Raw genomic sequence first — 26,845 nt, forward strand, 5'->3', positions numbered from 1 at the left:
CAGGTCTCCTACATGGGCGCTGGGTCCCAAAGGCTTTGGGCCACCCTCGACTGCTGTCCCAGGCCAGAAGCAGGGAGCTGCATGGAAGTGAAGCAGCTGGGACAGGAATTGGTAACCATGAGATCCTGGTGACTGGAAGAGGAGGATTACCCAGGTGAGCCATTGTGCCAGGCCTGATAATTTTTTTAAAAAACACTTTATTTATTTTACATGAGAGAGAGTTAGATTTCATCAGCTGGTTCACTCTTCAAATAGTGGTGATGGCTGGAGCTGAGCCAGTGCAAAGAAAGGAACCCAGAGCCCATAGCTACTTACAAGTCTTGGGCCGTCCTCCACTGCTTTCACAGGTGCTTAAGCAGGGAGCTGGATCACAAGTTGGGCTGCAGGGCTCCAACCAGGGGACATAAGAGATGCTGATGCCGCAGGTGGTGACTTTATCTGCTGTGCCACAACACTATCCCCAAATGATATTTTTCTAATTAATGAACAAAGAAAGCAAATGCATTAAAAAAACAACACACTTTTTATTATGTATTTTATTTGTTAAAAAATTTTTTCAAATAATGCATCTTCTCAAGATTGACATGGTAAAAACAATTACAGCTTTGTATTTATAGATAGATTATTTTAGGACAAGTCAAACACATTTGAGCATTCAGTCTCAGTTTAGAATCTGAAGTATTGTAATGCATCCCGGGGGACTTCTTCCCTATTGGAAATTCTCTACATGCAGTCCTCCAAGCTCTTCTTCAAAGGATTTAGAAATCTGTAATGTGCGTTCTCAGCATGTCCTAGCCACAGGTTTCTCTGGGACATGTAACCCATGTAAGCCACCTGTAGCTGCTATTACCAAGAGGGAAGTTTCAAATATTAAACAGCCTAACGCCTAACTTTCCACAGTCTTTACTCATGAATTAACAGTCTTTCCCTTTGCCCATTATTCCTGGGACAAATATAAAGAGTTTGATCCTGTATTAATAGCAGTAAAGCTCAGTTCCCTTTAAGAGATTGAGAAATTAAAAGGCAAAAGCTTACAGACAATGCTTAATTATTCTGTGAGTCTCAAGAGAAGCCGGGTAGCAACTCACCAGAATACAGAACTCAGCCTTGCAACTGATTAGATCCACTTCTTCTCAAGTCTTTTTCTCAGTAAGTAAATTCTGAAAAAACCACGTGATCAAAACAAGAAGTTTATATACCATGGCCTTAACCTGTTACTTCCTCCCTTTGGTGAGCTGAATGCGTGACGGAGCAGAGGCCTACAATCAATTCTTAAGGCAGTAAGTATGGACGATCAAAGCTTCCACAGCATGGCAACAGCCTTGCAGATGCCCACATCGTGATAGTTGAAATAACAAAGCCCAGCAAAGGTTAAAGCTGAGAGAGCCAGAAGGCCCGCCTTGGCAGCTTTCTGTGGTGCATCCCCGTGAACATAGTCAGTAACAACTTGTCCCAGGCCCCTGAACGGAAAACAAACAAAAATCACAAGTTAGCAGGCTACACAGAAAAGTTGCATGAAAAAAAGAATGCCACCACTGTCCCCATCTGCCTCTCTTAACTGTCTGCTTCTTCAGGGAACTCGGCACAGCTGCTTACAGATGGAACTATTTCTCCACTTTTTGGGAGATGGTAAACCACAGCAACTCACAATCAGAATCACCAACCACAATGAAGGAATCCCTTATTTACCCAGTAATGTAAAAATACCTTCCACACTCTTCAGATTCAATTTTCCAGTCACTTATTCAGATACTAATTGCTGATTTGATTATAAAATGTGATTGTTTTCAATCAAATTAAGTCTTCTACAGTGTTCTTTAACTTAAGAAGAATTTACTGAGCAGATAATACGAGTCAGAATCTATCATAAATGTTTGGAGTACAGTAAGATGTCATTTTTGCCCTTATGGAACAAATGAAGCAGAAAGAAATAAACACACATATACTATGAAGACATAGCTTTTTTTGCTTGTTTTTAAAGATTTATTTATTTTTATTGGAAAGTCAAATTTAAAAAGGAGGCGATCGGTGTAGCACTGGCCGTTGTAGTCACTTGAGCAGTGAATCATCGGACGGAAGATCTTCTTCTCTGTCTCTCTTCCTCTCTGTATGCTTTTGTATTAAAATATTATCTTTTTTTTTTTTTTTTTTTGAAAGGCTGAGTAACAAAGAGTGAAGGAGAGACGGGGTGAAACAGAGCTCTCACATCCACTGGTTCACTCCCCAAATGGCCACAGTGTCTGGAGCTGATCCAGTCTGAGGGCAGGAGCCAGGAGTTTCTTCCAAGTCTCCCATGCAGGGTCCCAAGGTTTTGGGCCGTCCTTGACTGCTTTTCCAGACAACAAGCAGGGAGCTGGATGGCAAGCAGGGCCACTGGGGCACAAACTGGCATCCACATGGAATCCTGGCGTATGCCAAGGCTAGGACTTTACCCACTAGGCTACCATGCTGGGGCCCTCACTGACATGTTTTAAGGATGGAATATCCTCAGTAAGAAGTGACCTAATTTTTCTATTTTCTGTAGCAATTTTCTTAAGCTATAAGTCACACACCATAAAATTTACCTATGTAAGTGTAAAATTCACTATTTTAACCACAGAATTTTCCAATTAGCGCCACTATTTTAATTCCATAACATAGTCACTACTCCAAGAAGTCACCCACTCATTTCCCAAAACTCTAAATCTCCTACCCAGTCCCAGAAAAAATAGGTAAGATCTTCTCTGTTAGAAAATTCTAGGGCCTGGCACAGTAGTTCAACAGCTAAAATCCTAGCCTTGCATGCACTGGGATCCCATATGGGCACCAGTTCTAATACCGGCAGCCCCGCTCCCCATCCAGCTCCCTGCTTGTGGCCTGGGAAAGCAGTTGAGGACCGTCCACAGCTTTGGGATCCTGCACCCATATGGGAGACCTGGAAGAGGCTCTGGGCTCCTGGCTTCAGATCGGAGCAGCTCCAGCCATTGAGGCTGCTTGGGGAGTAAATCATCGGACAGAGGATCTTCCTCTCGGTCTCTCTTCTCTGTATATCAGACTTTCCAATAAAAATAAATAAATAAATACAAAGAACATACAAAATACATCCTCAATAAAAAAAAAAATTATTCTAACAAGTCACTTAACTTTTCCTAAGTTCAGCATCCACAGTGAAATGAGATGATTGCATGAGATACCACCAAATCTTTCCAGTTAGAACAATCCAAAAACCCCTCCCTGCAATATCCTATTTTCCTCACAAAATCATATAAAAAACCCAACTTGTTATTTACACTCCTTTTAAAATGCTCCTTGCCTTGGGAAGTCTAAAACTATACCAGATACAATAAATGCAAACAGTGTGTTAATGAATATTCTTGGCACTAGACAGCAGTAAACAAACAATAAAAAAAAGCATAAAACAATCTTTTTTTTCCTTCAACATAGGGCAACACAAAACTACATGATCTAGAAACACACAATTGAGTGACACAGGGCCTAGTATGGTAGGCTAGCAGCTGAAGTTCTCTCCTTGCACATGTCAGGATCCCATATGGGCATTGGTTCATATTCCGGCAGCCCCCCTTCCCATCCAGCTCCCTGCTTGTGGCCTGGGAAAGCAGTCGAGGACAGCCTAGAGCCTTGGGACCCTGCACCCATGTGGGAGACCAGGAAGAAGCTCCTGGCTCCTGGCTTCAGATGGGCTCAGCACCGTCATGCAGCCACTTGGGGAGTGAATCAGTGGACAGAAGATCTTCCTCTCTCTCTCCCTCTCTGTATATCTGACTTTCCAATAAAAAGAAATTTAAAAAGTATGACACAATGCAAGAAGTGACAAATATAAAAGGATTACAGTTCCTTGTAGAGAGTGGAGTGGGCAGCTATGATTAAAATGAACAAAAGGAGGTTTCTGGAACTTGGGTAGGATTCCCTAATACTCTAGTTTGGTTATGGTTTAAATGTGTCCTAAAGCTTTGTAAGCTACAAGTTTGATCTTTACTGAAGCGATGGTGAGAGACAGATAACCATTAAGAGGGATCAGAGGGCTATGTATAGCATCCTGAGTAAAGCTCCCACTTACGATACCGGCACCCTATGTTACGTGAGGACCACGTCCCGCCTGCTTCACTTCCTATCCCACTCCCTGCTATTGTTCACACACCCACGTGCGGGTCCCAGAAGAAGCTCCTGACTTCAGATTAGCCCATCTCCAGCCATTTGTAGAGTGAATCACCAAATGGAAGGCATCTCTGTAAAATCTGTATTTCAAATAAATAAATAAATCTTTAAAGGGGGGGAGGGGATGGTATAGTAGCATATCAGGCTAAACCTCTCCTCCTGCAGGGCCAGCATTTGATATAGGTGCCAGTTCATATCCAAGCTGCTCCAATTCCAATCCAGCTTCCTGCTAACGGCCTGGGGAAGCAGCAGACGCTGGCTCAGGTCCTTAGGTCCCTGTACCCATATGAGACACCCAGGAGAGGCTCTTGGCTCCTGGCTCCTGGTTTCAGATCAGCTCAGCTCTGGCATTTATAGTCATTTTGGGAGTAAACCAATAGATGGGATATTTCTGGTCTTCCCTTCTCTAACTGTAAAATCTGCCTTTCAAATAAAAATAAATCTAAAAAGAAAAAAAATCAGAGGGATTTAGTTGAATAAGACAAATGGGGATAGTGCCTTTGGAAAGGATTAATGCCAATCTCGAGATGCTACCCAGTTCCATGAGGACAAGCTGCTATAAAAACATAAGCCTGGCCTCTGAACCCTTCTCACCACATAATCCCTGTTTTGCATGCCCTCTCACTGTGCTGCTGCTTACCATGCAAGAACACAGCCAGAAAGCCCTCCCAGAGCTGAGCACAAGCTGGCCTTATGGCCTCGGACCACCAGAACTTGAGTTCAATAAATTCCCTTTCTTGAAAAATCACCTGGCAGGTCTATTTTGTTATAAAAGAAAATTACTTGACTAACAGACCCTTATTCATTAGCCCCAAATTTGATTCTTGTTACTTTTCTCTCCTGGTACTTTTATTCTAGAGGTGAGGGGAGTTAGAGAATGTCAAACAGCATACAAAAGTAGTAGACTATGTAGTAATCACACACCATGCGGTAATCAGATTAGAAAGTTGTAAGTATTACCGAGAAAAATTATTAGAAGTGTCAAAAAGGATAATGCAAATTTAATTGGCTAAAGGAAGTCTGGTTGAGACGGCAACATATAAAATGAGAAGATGAGGGAAGAAGTTAGAAAGTCACTAGAAAAACGGTGTCTCAGGCAACAAGAGAAGAGCCCTGACACTGCTGAAATCAGGATGAATGCGGGACAGAATAGCTAGAGATGAGGAAGACACGTGGGCAGCCAGGGAACTCACAGAGCCTATGGGCCACTGCAAGTCCTCTTTACATACAGTTGAAAAAACAAACATGAATTTTAAGAGATCTTATCTTTAAGGGCTACTGTGTGAGATATGGAAACAAAGACGGCCAGTTAGGTGACTACTAACAGAGTCCAGAGTGATGACTAGGTTTGAGCCTTGAACAAATGAGAGAAAGCATTAATTTAACTGGGCAAGAATGCAGAAGCTAAGATTTGGGAGCAATCATGAACTTAATTTTACTAGGGCTATATCAGAAATGAAAATAAAGACATCAAATAGGCAAATGGACAGATAAATCTGGGTATGTAGGCATTTCATATATGTTTATAAATGTTCTATGGATGTTAAGCACTTCAATCAACTCCATCTGTAATTCATTTGTAATACATGAGCCAAACTCAAAGTAAACTAGACAGACAAGGTAACACCGAAGGTCTGCTGTACTTGCCAGTGACTGTGGAGAGTGAGCACTGCAGCCAAGGAGTAGTCCATCGCAGAGCACGGATTCAGATAAGCAGCTGGAAGCAGACCCAGGAGCAAAACACTGACAACTCTCTCACCAGTCCAGTGGAGGGACGCGGCCTTGGAACCAGCTACAAAAAGAACCAGACTCATGAGAGCTGAAGGAGACACATCTCTCACCTTCAACACTGGCCACAGAACTGCCCAAACTGATAGAATGGCTAACAACATACCTGTAAGATTTAACTCTGAGCATAAAGTAAACTGACAGACGCTTTCCTTCTTCAAAGCGTTAGCACAGAGTCTGCAGCAGTCTGCTTGTACTGACTGGAAGACAACCACTTTGCTTATAGGCAAACAGGTACAGAAACAGCTTTACAGAAATAAGCCAGTCTTGGACTTCAGTAAAATGGGTTAACTATCTGATAGAATAAGTGACATCTGCTGAAATACTAAACAATACTTACTAGGGTGGGCATTTGGTGTTGTAAAGATGTCACTTAAGAAGGCCACACCCCATTTTGGAGTACCTGGGTTCTATACCCACTCCTGGTTGCTTCAGATTAGTTTTTTACATATTCACATCCTGGGAGGTATTGGTGATGGTTCAAGTATGTGGGTTCCTGTCTCTTACATGCAAGACCTGGACTGAGTTCCTAGCTTTTGCTTTGGCAGGTAGGAAGAGAACCACCAGATAGGAGCATGCATTGTTTGTTTCAAAAAAAAAAGATAATAGGAAGAGAAAAAAAAAACAGGGTCTAGCGCGGTAGCCTAGCAACTAAAGTCCTTGCCTAGCATGTGCCACGATCCCATATGGGCGTTCTAATCCTGGCAGCCCCACTTCCCATCCAGCTCCCTGCTTGTGGCCTGGGAAAGCAGTCAAGGACAGCCCAATACCTTGGGACCCTGTATCCATGTGACAGACCTGGAAGAGGCTGCCTGTTTCTGGATTCAGATCAGCTCAGCCCTGGCCTTTGCAGCCACTTGAGGAATGAATCTGCGAATGGAAGATCTTTCTGTCTCTCTTTCTCTGTAAATCTGACTTTCCAACAAAAACAAATAAACCTTAAAAAAAAAAAGAAAAAAGAAAACATGCACTATCCTTCCAGCAACTTTTTCTTTTTTTTCACTTAAAGGCAGAGTTACAGAGAAGGTGAGACAGAGCTCTTCCATCCACTGCTTCACCCCTCAAATGGCCGCACCAGGGTGAGCCAATCCCAAGCCAGGACCTTCTTCCATAACATACACACAACCCTAGGTACTTCACTTCAGCCCCACATGCTGTGACAAATCTGCTACATTTAAGTAATCTGGGAGGAAGAATCCAGAAACAAAAAATGTTCATAGAAAGCTCTAACGAGCAGAGATAAAGGATATCTAACTGACCTGTCAGAATTCAGATGCAACTACCAGACGGTAGTCTTACCTCCACACACTTTAAACAGTTCATCGGCATTCATCTGCACATGTTCCTTCTCTCCTTCATGTTGAGAAGCAGAGAGAAGAAAGGCATGAGGCAGGAAGATATCCTACCTGCAAATGCCTGCAGTGGCCATCCGTGACCTACAAATTTTCTAAGACTAATTTGAATAAAATCCAAATGGTACTCACTTAGGAAATGGCTCAGAGCTTCAAACTCAAACTACAATAATTTACAGTAAAAACTCATGATGCAGTCCGTAAGAAATGATTTTTTTTAATTATTACATTACCCAGATAATATCTGGCCCTTTTCCATGAACTAAACAAAAGGGATTCAACTACACCAAGCTATTTTTAAAAAAAACTTAAATGTAACTGTTAGATCTTAGATCAGAAATTCTTTATGAACATAAGTGATATCTTTCACCCACACTGGCAATGCAAACCAGGTTTTCCTTTGACAGAACTGGACACAAGAGTTCCCCCCACAGAAATCAAGGCCTGCCACAGGCCTAACAATGAGTCCAAGTGAAGAAAGGCTGCAGCCCAGAAAACACACCATGGCGACTTGGTGACAGGTGGATGTGCTGCACTCCACAGCATCCTGGGAGAGGTCGGTCCTGCAGAAATGCTGAGGCGTGAGCAGGTCTCGCCACCAGGCTTCGGAGGAACACAGCTGAGGAAACAGGCATTGGGAGCATAATTTAAGCACCTCTCCTTTAACAGAACTGACAGACTTTTTAAATGACCACAGCAAGCTACTTAACCCTAAAATAAGGGGTAACACCTCACCTATAAAACAAAAACAGCACGTATTTCATTATACTACCGTGAAGTCAGAATGAATGAATTACTTAGGCAAAAGAGCCTCGCTTTGGGGGCTGGTGTTGTGCTGTAGTTAAGCCACCACCTGCAATGCTGGTACCACATACAAGCACCAGTTTGTGTCTGGCTGCTCCAGGTTCCATCCAGCTCCCTGTTGAAGCACCTGGAAAAGGTGCAGAGGTTGGCACAAATGTTTGGGCCCCTCGACCCACATGTGAAAGCAGGATGAAGCTCCTGGGTCAGGCTGAGCCAGTGTGGCCATCTGGGAAGTGAACCAGCAAGCAGATGCAAGGTGTCTCTTTCTGTTTCTCCCTTGCGCTTTGTGATTCTTTCAAATAAATAGATTAAATAACTGTTGGTTTCTTTCTTTTTCAATGTATTCATCTATTCATCCAACAAAGTCTTTGCTGCCAAGAAATATAAGCTACTTTATGAATCTCAACTACGACCTCCTAAGACTCATTCTCCGTTTGTACACCTGAACCAGTTCCCATCTCCTTTGACTTACTCCTCTTTGTTTATAGACCCAAATAACCCAGCTGAACCATGTATAAGCTGTGAGAAGATTAGCACCTAAGTTAATTAAGCTAACCTTCAATTTCCTCATCTGTAAAAGCAGAAAAGCATTACTTTATAACTACAGTTGAAAACTTTAAAAATATATACAATGGGCTTATTAGCACAGGTGTCAGATTATTACAGGCACTCCAAAGAAGGTACCTATTAATATTTTTCTTCAACCTCCACTTTAACTTCTGGCCATTTTCCCTCAACTGATGTAATGTATCTAACTACTCCTTCCACCTCACATCCTTTACCTAACACCCGTGCACTGTTTTCCACACCTTTTTTTTTTTCCACCATTGGTCTAAATCATCTCTACATTCTCACTTACAACCCTTCAACTCTGAAACTTACTGTCTCAGCATAATTTGGTAGGTAACCCATAATAGCCGCCTGAGGCCATCCCCAACAGGCCTTGCTCAATCTTAATCTCAACAGGGCTTTCTGCATCCCCTGGCATTAGTAAGCCTTTCCCTTCTTTTCTCTGAAACTCTTCCAGTCTCCTTCTGATTCTCAACTCACCCAGCATCAGTCTCTTCCAATTTCCAATATCAAATGTTGGATTTGAACATCTGCTTGTTGCATTCCTCGCTCCCAACGGCCACTGCAGGCCACTTCTTCCACCCATGATCTCACCTTCTGCTAAGAGGTGAGAACGCTCAACCCTATCTCCGATTCTGCAAGTTCTCCAGCATTTCAGATGTCTAACCACCTACTTGCCTTCCCACTGACACCTCCATGTCCTTGGACATGAAATCACCCTCCCCAATTCCCTTTTCTCATTCCAATTTGTACCTGACTTGACTTGTATGGTCCCCACCTTATTTAATGAACCCACAGGTCTGGAAATCACTTAGCCCTTTTCCTCTGAGTTCAGTCATTCAGACCTACTGATATAGCTCCTTGACATTTCCTGAGATAATTTTTTTTAATTACTATCCAAGTTCAGAGCCTCACCCCTCTAGACTACACCAGTGTCCTAAGTCACCTCCCCTAGCGTGGCTTGGCAGGCTTATTTCCCCGGTAGATCCATCTACCGCAGTGACCGTCCACAGCATCTGTCACCTCCTCCCTGCAATCCTCTTGAGCGGCTACCCTTGACACACCGGGCAAAGCCCACTCTGCGTAGAGCTGTGTTCTCCCGTGATCCGGCTCCACTATCTTCCTCTCTCCTCACCTTCATGCTCTCATGGTTCTCAACTCATTTTGCTTTTCTTCACACTACCCCGTTGCTATGCCCTCGCCATCGCTTGAGCCCATCCCAGCAACTCTAACGGCAAAGGCCTTCTTTCCCTCTCCTTAGGCATACTTCCAAAACACAGGGCTACAAACACGTTTTCTCTGCACTCTCCTTAAAACGTATGTACAGGGCCCGGTGGCTAAAGTCCTCGCCTTGGAAGCCCCGCGATCCCATATGGACACCGGTTCTAATCCCAGCAGCTCCACTTCCCATCCAGCTCCCTGCTTGTGGCCTGGGAAAGCAGTTGAGGACAGCCCAATGTCTTGGGACACTGCGCCCGCGTGGGAGACCTGGAGGAGGTTCCAGGTTCCCGGCTTCGGATCGGCGCATCGGCCCGTTGCGGCTCGCTTGGGGAGTGAATCATCGGACGGAAGATCTTCCTCTCTGTCTCTCCTCCTCTGTGTATATCTGGCTGTAATAAAATGAATAAATCTTAAAAAAAAAAGTATGTACAGCGCAACAGGTACCTCTTGGGATTCAAGGACGCTTCCGTACACTTGCCCTGTGAGAAGCAAAGCCCGTTCAGGGAAGAAAAAACTACGTTATGTTCACACGTTTATCCCAGCCTCACAACAGTATCTACAACCCCACAACTGCGGCGCTGTTCCGTCACGCTCAGTCAGACCCAACTCCAGGAGGCACAGACAAGCCCAAGCTGTGGGTCGACCCTCGGCCGGCACGAAGGGCGCAAGGGCGAACTCTGGGGCGGTCACCCTGCGGGTCGGGCGGCTCGCTGCAGGCAGCGCTCCCTCCCCCGGGGGCATCTCACCGCCCAGCAGGCGACTGCTCAGCCGCATCCCCCTCCCCGGCTGGAGGCGGCGTGGAACTCAGGGGCCCCTCACCTCGGCCTCCCTGGCTCCCGCAAAGGACACCCAGCCTCAGAAGAGTCGCCATCTCGCTCCGGAGGGCTCAAGGTCGTCCACCGACCCGGAAGTAGTTATAGGTTCCACGGCTGGAAGACAAAGACGCAGCGGCCGCTGTCGCCGGAAGTGGCGGGGCGGGACGATGGCCGCGCAGGCGCACGCGGGCTGGTCGGCAGGTCCCGCCAGCGGTGCGGACGATGGCTGAACTCGGGGAGGCGGACGAGGCGGAGCTGCAGCGCTTGGTGGCGGCGGAACAGCAGAAGGCGCAGTTCACAGCACAGGTGCGGGAAGGGGTGGCGAGCGGGAGGAAGGGCAGGGTCCGGACACGCGCACAGCCGTAACCCTCTCAGAAGAAACGAGTGTATGGGGGCGGGAGAGCAAGGGGGATCCCTGAGCCTGTGGAACTGTATCCTAAAGATTTTTCTAAATGAGGGGAAAACTGTAAAAAAGAAACGAGTCTACGGTGGAGCTCAGCGTCAGGGCGATCCAGGAGCGCCGTGTGGGTGGGCGTTCGGGGCATCCGGCTCCCACCCTGCCTCGGCCACTTTGCAGCCCACGCGCCCCTCAAGACGACAGCCATTCCCTGTGGGTTCTGGTTTGTCGGCGCCCACCACTGCCTCGCTGGGTTGTGAGGCTCCTAATCGATCATAGCACCGAGACATTAGTGAAGGAAGCTGGGTTTAGAATAAAAGTTTTGGAACTTGAGCCCTGAAGGTAAACCAAGGTGGAGGGGGCCCTCGATGGCCGTGTGACCTTGAACGAACTGCTTAGTCACGCCTCCTAAATGGAGTTGGTGATGGGCGTCTTAACCCCAGGCTTGGAATGGCTAGCTCTCTGTACCTGGTACATCTTCCCTTTTGGGGGGCTGCAGGGAGTGAGTGATACGTGGAGAATGAGCAAAACAATAGTTCCGGGTCTCTGGCTCCTGGAAGTTCGTTAAGTACATGTAGTTTTTGTGCCTTCGATGTATTTTTATGGGGAGGCGGGTCCATAACCTTCACCAGATTCTCGAATCTGCCCGAGACCCCAGAAAGCTTAAGAACTACTCTCCTGTGGTTGGGTGTAGGGATGTACGAGTGTAGTGGTTCAAGGGAATATATGGGTCTGGTCCTAGGCACTTTCAGGATACTTGTAAATACGATTTAGGTCCTACCTCAGAATTTGCCGTCTGTGTAGAAATGAATATTTGGGCCTTATTGGTGACAACTGTGAACAGCAGGTTCAACAGGGCTCTCCGGTTTGTGGTTAGAAGGGTTGTGTCAGGTGCTGGAGGACTGTGAAGACCTACCTGCATCCTCCAGTGGCTGTTTTTCTTTCTGCTTAGGTGCATCACTTCATGGAGCTTTGTTGGGATAAGTGTGTGGAGAAGCCGGGGAATCGCCTGGACTCTCGCACTGAAAACTGTCTCTCTAGCTGCGTGGACCGCTTCATCGATACAACTCTTGCCATCACTGGTCGGTTTGCCCAAATTGTACAGAAAGGAGGGCAGTAGGCTATCCCAAGAGAATGACAGAAGCTGCAAGAGACTCCTTATTAAGCAGACCGAAAGACACAAGGGAAAAGTCGCCTTCCCATTGGCAGGCCAGCCTCAGGCTGTTTCCAAGTCTGTTGGTGCTAAAAAGTTAACAAATCAAATGTGGGAAAACTGGTTTATTTATTTGGAATTAAATTCCAGGTTGTATCACATGCATTATTAAATAAATATCAATCCAACTTTTTTTCCATCTCATTTTAGTATTTAATATATGGAGAGATCTCTGGCTGGCAGGAACCACTAGAAACAAATATGTTCCAAGGCCAATAGTGCAAATAGGAAACTGTAAGTTTTTGAAAACCACCCAGAGTCGTAGGTTAATGGTTTGAAGAACCATCAAAGCCCCACCTAAGGCACACAGAATTTGGGGTTGAAAACAGTGAAGAAAATAGATTTATTGCTTATACATAACCAAAAAGGTAATTATGACCTCCCCTGCCCAGAAAAAAAAATTTTAACAAAAAAAGAAAAAAACAGGAAAGATGTGTATTCCTTGGGAAGGAGATAAGCCTGTTGGAATGGAGGGGGAACACCAAGACCCAAATAAAGCCAGCTTCGTGGAGTTGCCTTGTTCTACTGGCCCACTGTCCTGAGTCCGTGCTTAGAATCAGTATTCATAGAGCACATACGAAATGCTAATACATGGCTGAAAATTCCCAACAAAGATTCTGTATGCTCCAAGGAAACATTTGCTTTAGCTTCAGAGGTAGTAACTACTCTTCTCCTCCTTTAGTTTGCCCACTAATCCCAAAGATAAAATACATACCATGGGACATCAATAACTGAATATCAAAGTATATTTCAAATAAATATCCCAAAAGATAGCACCCACTCATAATCAGGGATAGGGCACATCTGGCCAACCATGTGTAAAACCAAGCACTTTATTAGAAATCTGTTTCATAAAGAACAAACGTCGTAGTGAGGACTATGAAATACCACTTCATGGAATGCTGTTGTAGTTGTATTCTATTGCTGGTGTTAAACAGTCATGCTAGCATGAAGTATCTATTTCGTTGGGGAAGCGAGGCCTGGGAGGTTCACGCACTGTAACTTAACAACTGATTACTGGCAGAACCAAGACCAAGAGACTGAGTTTGCAAGACTTTTACTCAGCCCATTAAGTGACAGCCAGAAATGAACAACAGTGAAGGTCACTTGATGTTTTCTCCCTTCACCAAAGTTTCACTTGTGTTCTGCCAGCCTTCTCAGGGGTAGCCTCGTTTACGAATTAACACAGTAGGGGTCAACAGTACAGCAAGGGGAATGATGTGGCCTCTGCTTGGTGCTTAAACTCTAAGGGCAGACTGGAAGCAATGGTAATGTCCCTGAGAAGCCTGTTTCCATCTTTAAATGATTAACTTAGTTTCAGGGAAATCTTTAAAATCATTAACAAAATTTAGAAATAAACAAGGAAGGTAACGGTTAAATGGCACTTGCTGCCCTGAATCCTGTTCAGGACATCGTTAGACAGATGTTCCTAATGCTTTCTCACTTTCTACAACTGAAGAAATAGTCCCAAACACGCGTCCATTTAAACAACGTAGAACAATGTAACTAGAAAACTACTTACTACCCAATTACCGTGTTTGGGGAGTGGGGTATATTAACTAGCTCTTGACCCTGCCCAGCAGGGAAATTTGGGAAAATCCTAGTCCCTTCTAGCAACAAGTCAATGAATGTTACCACAAAGGGAAAAGGTATGTTCCTAGGCCAGTTTCTTCATTAAATAAACTGGACCACAACTGTAGGGTCAAAAAGCACCTAGCATGAAAACAGGTCAGCTGTGAAACCTGCTGTGTTCCCATCATCCTGTCCTATTCAGTGATGGCTCCAATCCACCTCCTGATCCCAGCCATTCGTTTCTCCAAATTCAACATTCTCATGTGTATACAGGCCATTATTAGGTTCAGCTTTCTAGGTCCTTTAGTTTGGGATATATATTCTCTATACTATAGGTAATTAATCACCAAAAAATAATCTCTTCAAGAAGCCTTCATAACATAATACCAGATTCTCCACTAACAAGTGGGGATCAGGTTTAACAGGCTAAAATAGAAGACAAGAAGGCTGTCAGAACACATACAGATGGCACAAAACAGCTCTGACCCTCTGCAGTGAATGAGTCACTGGCAAAACCCCAAGGCATCGAGTGCTGTCAATCTCCAGTCACTTGGGAAACAAGAATTTCTTTCCCATTTAGTCATCCTCTGAGCTCTCAGCAGACCTTTCATCTGTAGCCACTTTCCAATTTGTGCGTTTGTTTGTCCTCTGCTGTATTTCATTGTTAGTTACAGGGATATGGACTTTATCCCCCCTTTTCCTTTTGGTTTTCTTAGTGTCTTTTTCCTCACTCTCCTCAGAACTGCTAGAAGCTGAATCGTCTGACTGTGAAGTGTCATTTTCTGCTTCTATGATCGAAGCAGGTTTTTTGAGAGACTTTTTCCTGGATTTTTTCTTGCGCTTATGTGGTTGTTTCCGTTTCTTGGTACCTGAAGCTCCAGCGTCTGAGCACTCACTTGATGAATCTGCTGTTGCATCTGTGGCTTCCTTTTTGCTTTTCTTCTGTTTTTTGTGTGACCGTTTTTTCTGCTTCTTTTTGTGAGATTTCTTTGACTTCTTGTGTTTGTGAGATTCGTGAGTTGATGACTTTACTTGGGGAGAAGCTTTTTTCCCATTGGTAATATCTTGATGATCACTACTAATAAAAAATAAAAAGTGTGTTAGTCTTAGTATTCTGCATTTTAGATAGGAAGCTGGGGCTAACACCTGAAGTTTAAACCAAAATTGACATAGGTTTGCTGTGAGACCTATTATTCTCATGTTTGTGTTTCCTCATCTTTCACAATGAAAACAATCCTAATTTACCATACTGAGTTACTGAATGGAATAAACAATAATCCCATTATACAGTGTTCACTGTGATTTCAGTTAGCTGGGCTAACACACAGTCAAAAAATACTAAGTGGAGAATTCTAGAAACAAAAGTTTTCAGTTACATGCCATTCTGAGTTGCATGAGGAGCTATCACACTGTCTGGCTCCAACCCACTCGGGACAAGAATCATTTCTTGGTCCAGTATATCCAGTGTATCTACCACCCCTTCATTAAGTATTTTGTAGTCTTCCAAGTTATCTGTCTAGGTCTAGCAGTACACATATGCAAGTAATGTTTATTTTACTTCATAGCAACAGGAATGATGTTGGTGACACACACCAAAGAAAAGCTATAAAGTATCTTCAAGTGCAAAATAAAAATTAAAGATATGTACGTGTAAGAAAACAATATACTAACATTCAGCACTTTCTATAGTCTCTGGTGTTCACTGGGAATCTTGGAAAGTATCTCTCACAAACAAGGGGATAAAAACCTAAATGTGGGGCAAGTGTGTGCCAAGTGGCTAAGAAGCTGGGTTGGGATGCCTAAAGCCTCCAAGTCAGGTTCCAATGCAGTTCCAGCTGCCTGCTAATGCACACCCTGGGAGTCAAGTAGTGATGGCTAAAGTAGTTGGAGCCTCACTTCAGCAACGTAGAGTAAGGGCCCAGCTCACAGCTTCAGCAGCTCCCAGCCCGGGGCTATGTGGTCACTCACAGGATGAAACCAACACATGTCAGTTCTCCATCTGTCTCATCTTCGTCTCAAAAAATTAAAAAATGTTTACAGAGATGCCAAATATCCACTAGAGAAAGAAACAATAGGGATCACTCCCAAGTGAAGCACCTGCTATGACTCAAGCTCACATTGCAATAGCAAATGTTACATCCTCTCAAATTTAGAGAGCTCAATTTCCAAAACAGGGTGTACTAACTACAGTTCCTTCCTGTCTCTAAGCTCATATTCCTTACCTGTCTGTTTCAAATTCTTCAGGGTATAACTCTTTATAACCACTGTGACCCCATCTGTAAGATGATACATGACATGTATTGTTAAAGCACATACACAATGTGGAAATTACTTTTTGGAACATATGCATGCATACACACATCCCTATAGAACAACAAAAAAATACAGTGGAGCTAAACCAACATCAGACACAGCTATTTTTCTGCACTGTATGCTATCATTTCAGACACAAAGGATTACTTTATTTAAAACAATGTAGCATTCTCTTTCTTAAGAATCACTGATTTTGGGGGCCTGGCGGCATGGCCTAGCGGCTAAAAAAAAGTCCTCGCCTTGAAAGCCCCGGGATCCCACATGGGCGCCGGTTCTAATCCCGGCAGCTCCACTTCCCATCCAGCTCCCTGCTTGTGGCCTGGGAAAGCAGTCGAGGACGGCCAAATGCATTGGGACACTGCACCCGCGTGGGAGACCTGGAGGAGGTTCCAGGTTCCCGGCTTCGGATCGGCGAGCACCGGCCGTTGCGGCTCACTTGGGGAGTGAATCTTCGGATGGAAGATCTTCCTCTCTGTCTCTCCTCCTCTGTGTATATCTGGCTGTAATAAAATGAATAAATCTTTAAAAAAAAAAAAGAATCACTGATTTTGCTCCCAAGTTGTGAAGCACTCTTCTGAAAAAAATTCAAAATGTAAAATTCATTTTTTTTAAAGTGTAATGCCTCATGCTCATAACAACCATTAACCTACTTTTTGTAGAATTGCTTATTCTGGATAATCACCCAAATACTCTCATTCAGGATGTAGTCTTCAGTGTCTGGCTTCTTAGCTACTTTTTAAGGTTACGTCTACATCCTAGGATGTACATCACTACTTCAGTCCTTCTGCCACTTAATAATCGTTTACTGACAAATTACTCCACATTTCGTTTAGCTATTCATCTGACATTTGGGATTCCACTTTTTGGCCATTATGAAAAATTTTTTTTGTTTTATTATATCATGATACAGTTCACTAGGTTCCGGGATTTCTCTTCCCTACTCTCCAAATACAATTCTCGCACTGATTTCCCACATACTATTGCAATAGTGCAGTCCTTCATAAACAGTCATAAATCCATCATTCTGCTACCTAAATTATCCCAACACTGTAGGCATGGACAATGGCAGAGTCCAGCATCCTATTGTCAAGATATATTTAATTTTCATTGAGAGTCCATCTTTGGTTTGGAAGTAGACATACAGTATACTACACGGTATCTTCATTTCTGGATATGATAGTCTCTACTGCACAATTACTATACATCCCCTTAAATGAAAAGGTATAAAATAAAATCAACATCAGGAAGAAAAATAGAAAATTTACAACAACATGAAGTTAAATAACATGCTACTGAATGACCAATGAGTCAAACAAATGAAGAAGAAAATCAAAAACATTAAAACACTGACCTATTCGTGACTAAGAAAAAAACATTTTTGAAGAAATGAAAATAAAAACATCAAAATCCATGAGATGCAACAAAAACAGTATTAAAAGAGCTAATGATCCTGTATTTTGCATGAAGGTTGGCTTATATCAGAAAGAACATATGATATTTGTCTTTGGGGATTGATTTTGTTCACTGAGCCATTATGAATAATCTTGTGTAAGTTTTTGTGAGGACACTTGATTTTTGACAAGTACACATTCTCAAAACAAGTATAATTAACATAGGAATTTAGTCACAAACCTGTCTGGCATGTTAGCTTCATAATCATATAACTTCTTGTTCCACGATTTAGCCTTAAGAAAATCGTCCTCCAGTGTCCCAGAAATTTCATTCTTTGGCTTCCAGTACTCTCTATGACCTTCTTCATCAAAGCCATCACTACGCATCCGGCTGTAAGAGAAAGCAAGTTTTAGATTAAAAAGCACTTTGGGAGGTAACTAAAGAACATCATACATGGGACCAGGACAGCGGTGTGGCAGGCTAGGACCTGCTACCACCGGCATCCCACATGGGTGCCAGTTCATATCCCAGCTGCTCCACTTCCCATCTAGCTCTGCTTAACAGCTTTGGAAGGCAGCAGAGGATGGCTCAAGTACTTGGCCCCTGCAGCCATGTGAAAAGGAAGTTCCTGGCTCGCAGCTCTGGATCAGCTCATCTCTCCCTGCTGTAGCTATCTGCGGAGTGAACCAGCAAATGGAAGCCATTCCTCTGTCTGTAAAATCTGGTTTTCAAATAAAATATATTTTTTGAAAAATACCAAAAAAAAAAAAAATGCACAATTCACAGATCAAGCTGAGGGGAAAGTAAAATAACCTGATACCTCTATTAATAACACTTGTAACAGGTAACAGAAATTATCTGTTTGTGCTGGTGCGATGGCTCAACTGGCTAATTCTCCACCTGCAGGCGCCAACATCCCTTATGGGCACTGATTTGTGTCCCAGCTACTCCACTAACCATCCAGTTCCAGGCTGTGGCTGAGAAAGCAGTGGAGGATGACCCAAAGCTTTGAGGCCCTGCACCCACGTGGGAGACCCAGAAGATCCTAGCTTCTGGCTTTGGATCGGCTCAGCTCCGGCCACTGTGCCACCTGGAGTATAAACCAGCAGATGAAGATTTTTCTTTTTCCTCTCTGTAAATCTGCCTTTCCAATAAAACTACCATATCTTAAAATAAGTAGATAAATAATTGCAGGAACTCTCCCTTCCTCTCTGAGTATCTGTGAAGTGCAGTTGCGGGAGAATCTGACGATTGCTTCTCATCCTGTTGCAGACCACTGGTGAAATCAGTTCTGGATTACCTCGTGCTGTGACTGCCTGCCCACTGGCAGACATACCAAGAAGGAAGCACAGCACAATCACAACTGGGAACATCCCACTACCCTAGGGATTCTGAAACACACTTCCCTTTGCTGCAAACCAGCAAATAGGTTGGTGAAGCAGAAATAAGGCCTAACCACTACGAACCGGACAGTAAGTCAGTTAATCAGTTAACAAAATGTTTAAGGGCCTCCTACGTGCCAGGTACTGTTCGAAACAAAAGAACTAATGAGACAATCAGAATGCCTATTCCTAAAGAGATATCCCTTCATAAAAAAACATATTTATGGGCCCAGCGCCATAACCTAGTAGCTAAAGTCCTTGCACCTTGCACGTGCCAGGAGCCCATATGGGTGCTGGTTCTAATGCCGGCAGCCCCACTTCCCATCCAACTCCCTGCTTGTGGCCTAGAAAAGCAGTCGAGGACAGCCCAAAGCCTTGGGACCCTGCACCCGTGTAGGAGACTCAGAAGAGGCTCCAGGCTCCTGGCTTCAGATCGACACAGCTCCAGCCATTGAGGCCAATTGGGGAATGAATCAACGAGTGGAAGAGCTTCCTCTCTGTCTCTCCTATCTGTATATCTGATTTTCCAATAAAAATAAATCTTTAAAAAAATTTTTTTCTTGGAAACCTAGATTTACACAGGAGGGACAAAAAGATCTATTTGCTGGTTCACTCCCCAAGTGGCCGCAGCAGCCAGAGCTGAGCCACAGCCAGGAGCCAGCAGCAAGTAGCTTCTTCCGAGTTTCCCATGCAGGGTCTCAAAGCTTTGGGCCATCCTCGACCACTTTCCCAGGCCACAAGCAGGGAGCTGGATGGGAAGTGGGACAGCCAGAACACAAACAAGCAGCCATATGTGATCCTGGCACACGTTAGATAAGGACGTTAGCCACTAGGCTACCGCAGCGGGCCCAAAAGACTGTCTTATGTCTTAGAGATTTGCTGTTCCATTAATTTAAAACCATAACTACTGGGCCCGGCATGGTAGCCCAGTGGTTAAATCCTTGCCTTATACATGCCGGGATCCCATACGGGTGCCAGTTCTAATCTCAGCAGCTCCACTTCCCATAGAGCTAGCTCCCTGCCTGTGACCTGAGAAAGCAGTCGAGGACGGCCCAAAGCCTTGGGACCCTGCACTCCTGTGGGAGATCCAGAAGAAGTTCCTGGCTCCTGGCCAGGTACAAGACATGCCTGTATAATCCTTCATACTCACACTCAAAATCACCAAGAAGGAAACATAAAAGCCTATCAGCTGGATAAAGAGAGTAAGTATATGGTTAAAGAAAGAAGGCTGAAAAACAAAAAAGAATTAGAGAATGACAGAGAAAAGGGTTAGGGTTAGAGTTAGGGTTGTAAGATTCTAGGGTATAGGGCATGGCTTGGTGGCCTAGCAGCTAAAGTCCTTGGCTTGAACACGCAGGAATCCCATACGGGCGCTGGTTCTAATCCTGGAAGCCCTGCTTCCCATCCAGCTCCCTGCTTGTGGCCTGGGAAAGTAGTCGAGGATGGCCCAGAGCCTTAGGACTCTGCACCTGTGTGGGAAACCCGGAAGAGGCTCCTGGCTTCTGATTGGCACAGCACCAGCCGTTGTGGTCACTTGGGGAGTGAATCATCACAGAAGATCTTCCTTTCTGTCTCTCCTCCTCTCTGTATATCTCACTTTGCAATAAAAATAAAACTAACCTTAAAAAAAAAAAAAAAAAAAAAAAACAATTCCAGGATTCCAGGGCATAACAGAAGACACAGAACCTGGGACATTTTCAACTGTTCAAGACAGAGTTTGTAAATTCTCGACTGTAAATCAGGTACAAGGAAGGAGGACATACGCACCATAACCATTATCTTTGTTTGGGTCTAGATGAATGGATCCAGAAGGGTTTAAGGACTCACAGAACTGAATTTTTCTATCCTTAACAAAAAAAAATTTTATTCATTTTTACTTGAAAGGCAGATTTGAGAGAGAGGAGAGGTCTTTCATCTACAGGTTCACCCCGAAACAGCCATAACAGCCAGAGTTGAATGACCCAAAGCCAGAAGCTAGGCACTTCTTCCAGTTCTCCCACACTGTGCAGGGCCGAAGGACTTACGCCACCTGCATTGCAGAGAGCTTGTTCAGAAATGGAGCAGCCAGGACACTAACACCTATGGTTCCACAGAGGAATGACCTACTATGCCCCAACCAAAACATTTTTAAACAAAAGTGGATGATTCTGAAAAAAGATGAGCTTTCTTTTGGTTCTCAGAGCTGCAACTTCACCTTGAACTGCTGGGCAGCATTTTCCTTTTGGTTCCCCGGTAAGCATCTTCCATCTGTTTCTCTAGTTCTCTTATTTTCCACATATCTGATTCCTCCTGAATCTAGATTTTTAAAGAAAGAAACAAAAGTCAATTATTAAAAACGTTAATTACAGAAAAATAAGTGACTGAAAACACAACCTGGACTAATTATTAGGTCACAGAGTAGACTATAGTTAGGGACAAAGAAAACAAATTATGACTTCTCTAGAAATGTTAAATAATCCATCATGGTACATCTCAAACAGAGAGAATACCACAGCAATGAAACTTTTTAACCCCTGCCTAGACACACTTGTCACCTTATTAACTTTGCAATTAGCAAATGAGAATCCTACAGGTCTCTAAAACACAATGATTTTTAACTGTGTCTCTTCAAATGAACCTTACTCGATTTTAGAAGGCAAATACAAGTACCATAACCAGGATTTTACTGAGAAGAAAAAAAGTTCAGAGATTTTGCCAAAGTCAGAAAACTATTAATGACAGTTCCTTAAAAACCCTAGATTAAGTGTCTTTTCACATTATAATTATTACTAAAACCAACTCAAAACAAATGATATGCCGGCTAGAGAATTTCCTGAAAAAACATGACCACTGCCCAGAAAACATATTTTTTTCTGAGTTCTGTGCTAGATTCATTTCTCAGCTACCACTTTCAATTCTAACCCTACCAGACAAGTAGGCAGCATGATAGTAATTATACTTATGATCAAACCAAGAGCATAGTTACTAGAGAAAACTAAATAAGGGGTCTTTGCCTGCACTTCATTAGATATACTCTTGTAGGTGGCTGCATCTATTTTTATGACCTCTATTCTCTACCCACACAGCAATAATCTGTGTCTAGCCCCAATGTTTCCTCTTTCCTTCAACTCTGAAGTTGTAAGTCTCTTCTTCATCTTCTTACCACTGCTTCTGTTGCAAATCCACACTGAATTCCGCCTGGAACACTATCATAGCTTCCTAATTAGTCTCCCTGCCTTTTCTCTATGTATTCGCCATCCAGTCAACAGATCCTCTAAAATACAAATATTGGGGCTGCCACCTGCAACATTGGCATGTACATAGCTCTGGTTTAAGTCTTGATTAGTTCACACACAATATAATTCCCTGTTAATGTGCTTTGGAAATAGCAGAAGATGGCCCAAGTGTTTGGGCACCTGCCACTCACTTGGGAGACCAGAATGGAATTCCTGGCATTGGCCCGACCCCGCAGCATCCACTGTGGCCATTTGGGGAGCAAACCAGAGGCTGGAAGATCTGTCTCCTCTCTCTAACTCTGCATATCGAATAAATAAATAAATCTTGAAAAATTAAAACACTCAGGACCAGCACCGACATCGTGGTGTGACAAATGTGCCTGCAGCACCGGTATCTCATATTGGTTCATGTTTGGTTGCTACACTTCCAATCCTGCTTATGACCTGGCAAAGCAGTGGAGGATGGCCCAATGTCCTGGCACCCTGCCCCCATGTGGGAGACCCAGAGAAGATTCCTGGCTCCTGGTTTCAGATGGGTTCAGCTCTGGTCATTATGATTATTTGGGGAGTGAACCAGTGGACAGAAGACTTCTCTCTGTCTCTCCTCTCTCTATAAATCTGCCTTTCAATTAAAAATAAATAAATCTTTAAAAACAAATATGATCATGTCATAACCTACTTACAAACATTTGACAAAAAGACAAGATTCCAAGCATCATCATCCCACTGTCCTTTAACTCCCAGACCTTATCTCTTAATACCCAAACCTAACACTCCTTACTTCCTAGATGTACAGTATTTTCTAGCATGTCATTTCTTTGTTGTTGCCCTACTTAGTGGTGCTTGATGCTCTCTGCTTGGAAAGCTCCTTTAGATCTAATAAACTAACAGCCATCCACGCACAACTAGTTCAAGCACCAGCCGCTCAGCTTGGGACAGGCATTTGGCATGCCTGGTTCAAGTCCTGACTCCTCTATTCTACTTTTTTTTTTTTTGAAGATTTACTTTATTTAATTAAAAGGCTGAGATATAACTTCAGAGAGACAGAGACAAGATGAGACAGAAAACGCATGTGATGGCCCCTGTCACCCAGTGGGAAATCCAGATGGAGTTATAGCTGCTGGCTTCAACTGCCCTGGCTCTGGCTATTGCAGGCATTTGGGGAGGAAATGGCAGATGGAAGATTTGAGTGTGTGTGTGTGTACGCATACACTTGTGCCTCTCTGTGTCTGTCAAACAGACAAAAATGTGAGAGAGATGGGACATTCCCACCTACTAATTAGAGGTCCAACTTCCCACAGCTACCAGACCTGGGTCAGGCTGAAGCTGAGAGCGAGGAACACAATCAGAATCTGCCCGTGTAGGTACAGAACCCCAGGACCGAAAGCATCGCCACTGGCTCCCAGGATCTGCATTGGCAGAAAACCAGAGCTAAGAGCTGGAGGTGGATATTGAACCCAAGGGGACCAGAACTGTGGTCCACAGGGTTAAGTCACTGCCTGCAGTGTCAGTATCCTATATGGGCATGGTTTTGACCCCAGCTGCTCCAATTCCAATCCAGCTTCCTTCTAACGCACCTGGGAAGGCGGCAGACTATGGCCTAAGTCTTTGGGCCTCTGCACTCATGAGAGACCTGGATGAAGCTCCTGGCTCCCGGCTTCAGCCTGGCCCAATCTCAGATATCTATGGCCATTTGGGAAGTAAACCAAGGAGTGGAAGATCTATCTCTCCTGCTTCTCTTTCTGCAACTGTGCTTTTCAAATTAAAAAAAATCTTAAAAAAAAAAAGGAGGTGAGGGAGGAAAGGGGAAGTGAGAGGAGAGGAAGGGAAGGGATGGGAAGGCAAGAAGGGGAGGAGAGAGAAGAGTGGAAGGGAGGGGAGGAGAGGAGGGCGGGGGAGAGAAAAGGAAGGAGGAAGGAAGAAATGAAACCCAGGTTTTTAAAGTGAGCTGTGGAACCTCAACAGTTAGGCTTCATGCTTGCTCCTTATGAAATCATTTCTAAATCCCCAAACCAGATTTCTCTATTCCTTCTTCAGTACTATATAGTTCTTTGCAAATATCTCTACTACACAAAACTTATCCAATTTTTGGTATCTATTTCAGTAAATAATAAACTGCCTCTTCACTTTGGAGCCCTCAGCTGCACCTACTGCAAACCCTCAGTGGTGTTGGCAATGTCTGGTTGTAGCTCCTACCTTATTGTGAGCATCTGTGTGCCGGATGACATTCCTCAGGAGGACTTTTCCCAAGGGAACACGGGACATCCTTCAATCTGAAATGAAGCAGTAACATGTCATAAGCATTTTCTTTATTACATTTCATAAAGAAGCATGACGTAAAGCAAAGATCCCAAACCACAAATTAGAGGAATAGTTTTTCCTTTACCATTAAAAAGGAATGGGGATGACTGTAATGCGAGGATGAAGACAGTGGAAGTCTTTGAAATACAAGACTGCAAAAAAAAAAAAAAAACTAAGCTATCATAAGCACCTATTATTTAATCTTCACAATAATTATTTTATATTTGGCAAATAGATCCATCCTTCAACATCTGTGAGAACTGGCTCTGGGACCCCACTATCTACCCCCTCATGGATGCCAAGATCACTGTTTGCTCAAGTCCTTTACTCAAGGGTTTTTCAAAAATAATTCATGGAAAATTGAATTAAAAGCTATGTCTATTTTAGTTTAAAAAAAAAAAAAAATACTTGAGGAGGCCAGCACGGTGGCATAACTGTTAAAGCTGCTGTCTGTGGTACCAGCATCCTATTTGGGTGCAAGTTCAAGTCCCAGCTGCTCCACTTTGAATCCAACTCTCCACTAATAGCCTGGAAAAGCAGCAGAAGACAGCTCAAGTCCTTGGGAGACTTGAAAAAGCTACTGGCTCCTGGCTCCGGGATAAAGGAAGCTCCTTGCTTCAGACCAACCCCTGCTCCAGCCTTTGTGGCCATTTGGGGAATGAGCCATCAAATGAAAGATCTCTCTCCCTAACACTGCCTTTCAAATAAATACATCTTTTTAAAAAAGAAATAAAAAATAATCAAAGAAACTGAATAGACATTTAAAAAAAAGTATTAGAGGCCTGGTGCAGTAGCATGGTGACTGAAGCCCTTGCTTTACAGGCTTTGGGATCCCACATGGACACCAGTTTGTGTCCCAGCTGTTCCTCTTCCCATCCAGCTCCCTGCCTGTGGCCTGGGAAGTGGGAGACCTAGTGGAGGCTCCTGGGTCCTGGCTTCGGATCAGCTCAGCTCTAGTCATTGCAACCACTTGGGAAGTGAACCAGAGAATGGAAGATTTGTTTCTCCTTCTCTTGGTAAAATCTGATTTTCCAGTAAAAACAAATACATCCCTAAAAAAAAGAGAAAGAAATGAAGAACCCATGTGCAGGGTTTCCATAACACATATTCTTCGGGACATTTTTGAAGACCTCTTCCTATGCATGGGTTTTCTTTTTTCAGCAACAAAGTAAACTCACCTTTTCATTGCAATTTCCACTATCTTTTAAAAATACTTTCACAGAAAACTGGGACAGTATGTGCACAGTACTTTTGCACATCTCCCTGCAGGCTCTAGATTTCTTCTAGTAACTAATACAACATAAATGGCACGGCAGTGATTGTTTTACTCTATTCTGGGTGTAATGATACGCCTGCTACAGCTTGAATCCAAGATGCGGAACCCAGTTCCAAGGCAAAGAGGGTCTGCATTCCCATTTTCTAGATGAAGGTCCCTTCAACCCATTACTTGTCTCTGCAAACCACTCCAAGAACCTGTCCAGCTTTAGATGTCAACTCTGGAACCCCAAGGTTGGCCATGACGCAAACACTGGAACTGGGACCCTGATAGGCGCAAGCGGGATGCCTAAATGTCTCCATTCAGGGCACTGCCAGTCCTGACTCGTACTTTTTAACTTTATACAGAAACTGGGTACCAAAAATATCCCCGTGTGTGGGTAGCAGGGCTTTTGTGCAATCACCCCCACGCTCACTCACCCCTCGATCCCGAGGTAATCAGGCATCTTGTTAGTGTGAGACGAAGAACCACTCCATTACAAGCTCTCCTCCGACCCAGGGCAGCTTCACCTTCCCAGCGCTTAGGCCCAGGCCCAGGCTGCCTCTCCCCAGCCCTGCCCGAGACTGGAGGGCATTCCCCGCCGATGCTCCGCTGGGCCCGACACCGCCGGGGAGGGTTGGGTTGGACTGCCCAGGACAAGAATGGAGGACGTTGTGGACGGGCACGACCTTCCGTTGGGCCCCAGGAAGTGTCTACGGCGCCTGAAGGGGCCTTCGGGGTTTCCACGTAGAAGACAGAGCGGACACCCCCATCTCCGTCACCGGGAGCCCTGCCCCCCGGCGGCCTCGGGGCTCCCGGGAACTGTCCCTAGCAACTCCCGCCCCACACAAATACACACAAACACACCCATACCGTGCGCCGCAGCCTCGCGTGGCCGGGGTGGGGGAGAGGAGCAGCCTGGGAGGAAAAGGAGGGGGAGCTTCCCGTTCAGGCCGGAAGCAGTGCGCCAAAGAAATTCTTCCCACCCACGGGAGAGCCAGAGACTCCCGCTGGGAGGAATTTTCTGGAGAGTCCGAAGACGTTGCCCCGGTGTGGCAGGAAAACACGCTGCTTCTAAAGGGGCCCAGTGAGTCCCGCTC

At 44.3% G+C, this 26,845-nt stretch overlaps 3 protein-coding genes across 6 annotated transcripts; 1 reads left to right on the top strand and 2 right to left on the bottom strand.

Annotated features, from left to right (window-relative positions):
* Positions 1-518: 518 nt before the first annotated feature.
* SDHD (succinate dehydrogenase complex subunit D) lies at positions 519-10,832 on the bottom strand. 2 transcript variants are annotated; one of them, XM_004585065.3, is made up of 4 exons: positions 10,710-10,832; positions 7,798-7,914; positions 5,803-5,947; positions 519-1,460 (listed from the first exon to the last, which is right to left on the bottom strand). In XM_004585065.3, exons 1-4 carry the CDS (start codon positions 10,759-10,761, stop codon positions 1,295-1,297), a joined length of 480 nt encoding a protein of 159 aa, XP_004585122.2. In that variant the 5' UTR covers positions 10,762-10,832; the 3' UTR covers positions 519-1,294. The 2 variants fall into 2 exon arrangements, with proteins under 2 accessions (XP_004585122.2, XP_012782406.2); XM_012926952.2 differs by lacking the exon at positions 5,803-5,947 and having other exon boundaries at positions 1,372-1,460.
* Positions 10,833-10,855: 23 nt separating this feature from the next.
* On the top strand, positions 10,856-12,448 carry TIMM8B (translocase of inner mitochondrial membrane 8 homolog B). The gene is made up of 2 exons (XM_004585064.3): positions 10,856-11,011; positions 12,055-12,448. Exons 1-2 carry the CDS (start codon positions 10,928-10,930, stop codon positions 12,220-12,222), a joined length of 252 nt encoding a protein of 83 aa, XP_004585121.1. The 5' UTR covers positions 10,856-10,927; the 3' UTR covers positions 12,223-12,448.
* A 599-nt stretch (positions 12,449-13,047) lies between these two features.
* On the bottom strand, positions 13,048-26,755 carry NKAPD1 (NKAP domain containing 1). Of its 3 annotated transcripts, XM_058663913.1 has the most exons (7): positions 26,619-26,711; positions 26,186-26,392; positions 24,386-24,462; positions 21,169-21,269; positions 17,833-17,982; positions 16,110-16,163; positions 13,048-14,965 (listed from the first exon to the last, which is right to left on the bottom strand). In XM_058663913.1, the coding sequence occupies exons 3-7, from the start codon at positions 24,452-24,454 to the stop codon at positions 14,464-14,466; spliced, it is 876 nt and encodes a 291-aa protein (XP_058519896.1). In that variant the 5' UTR covers positions 24,455-24,462; positions 26,186-26,392; positions 26,619-26,711; the 3' UTR covers positions 13,048-14,463. The 3 variants fall into 3 exon arrangements, with proteins under 3 accessions (XP_058519896.1, XP_004585119.1, XP_058519897.1); XM_004585062.3 differs by lacking the exon at positions 26,186-26,392 and having other exon boundaries at positions 26,619-26,755; XM_058663914.1 differs by lacking the exon at positions 26,619-26,711 and having other exon boundaries at positions 13,048-14,962; positions 26,186-26,612.
* Positions 26,756-26,845: the final 90 nt, after the last annotated feature.

The sequence above is a fragment of the Ochotona princeps genome, chromosome 4 (assembly GCF_030435755.1).
Source record: "Ochotona princeps isolate mOchPri1 chromosome 4, mOchPri1.hap1, whole genome shotgun sequence".
NCBI lineage: Eukaryota > Metazoa > Chordata > Mammalia > Lagomorpha > Ochotonidae > Ochotona > Ochotona princeps.

Bases quoted from the DNA above. Each gene is read 5' to 3' on its own strand.
- SDHD (XM_004585065.3), bottom strand. From the start codon at position 10,761: ATGGCGACTCTTCTGAGGCTGGGTGTCCTTTGCGGGAGCCAGGGAGGC. The intron at 5,948-7,797 runs GTGTGTTTTCTG...TTCTTTTTGTAG, and splicing joins CCTGTCACCAAGTCGCCATG to CTGGTTCCAAGGCCGCGTCC. The intron at 1,461-5,802 runs GCAAGTACAGCA...TTTTCCGTTCAG, and splicing joins CTCACTCTCCACAGTCACTG to GGGCCTGGGACAAGTTGTTA.
- TIMM8B (XM_004585064.3), top strand. From the start codon at position 10,928: ATGGCTGAACTCGGGGAGGCGGACGAGGCGGAGCTGCAGCGCTTGGTG. The intron at 11,012-12,054 runs GTGCGGGAAGGG...CTTTCTGCTTAG, and splicing joins AGGCGCAGTTCACAGCACAG to GTGCATCACTTCATGGAGCT.
- NKAPD1 (XM_004585062.3), bottom strand. From the start codon at position 24,454: ATGTCCCGTGTTCCCTTGGGAAAAGTCCTCCTGAGGAATGTCATCCGG. The intron at 21,270-24,385 runs GTAGGAGCTACA...TTAAAAATCTAG, and splicing joins ACACAGATGCTCACAATAAG to ATTCAGGAGGAATCAGATAT. The intron at 14,966-16,109 runs GTAAGGAATATG...ATTTTTTATTAG, and splicing joins GAAGAATTTGAAACAGACAG to TAGTGATCATCAAGATATTA.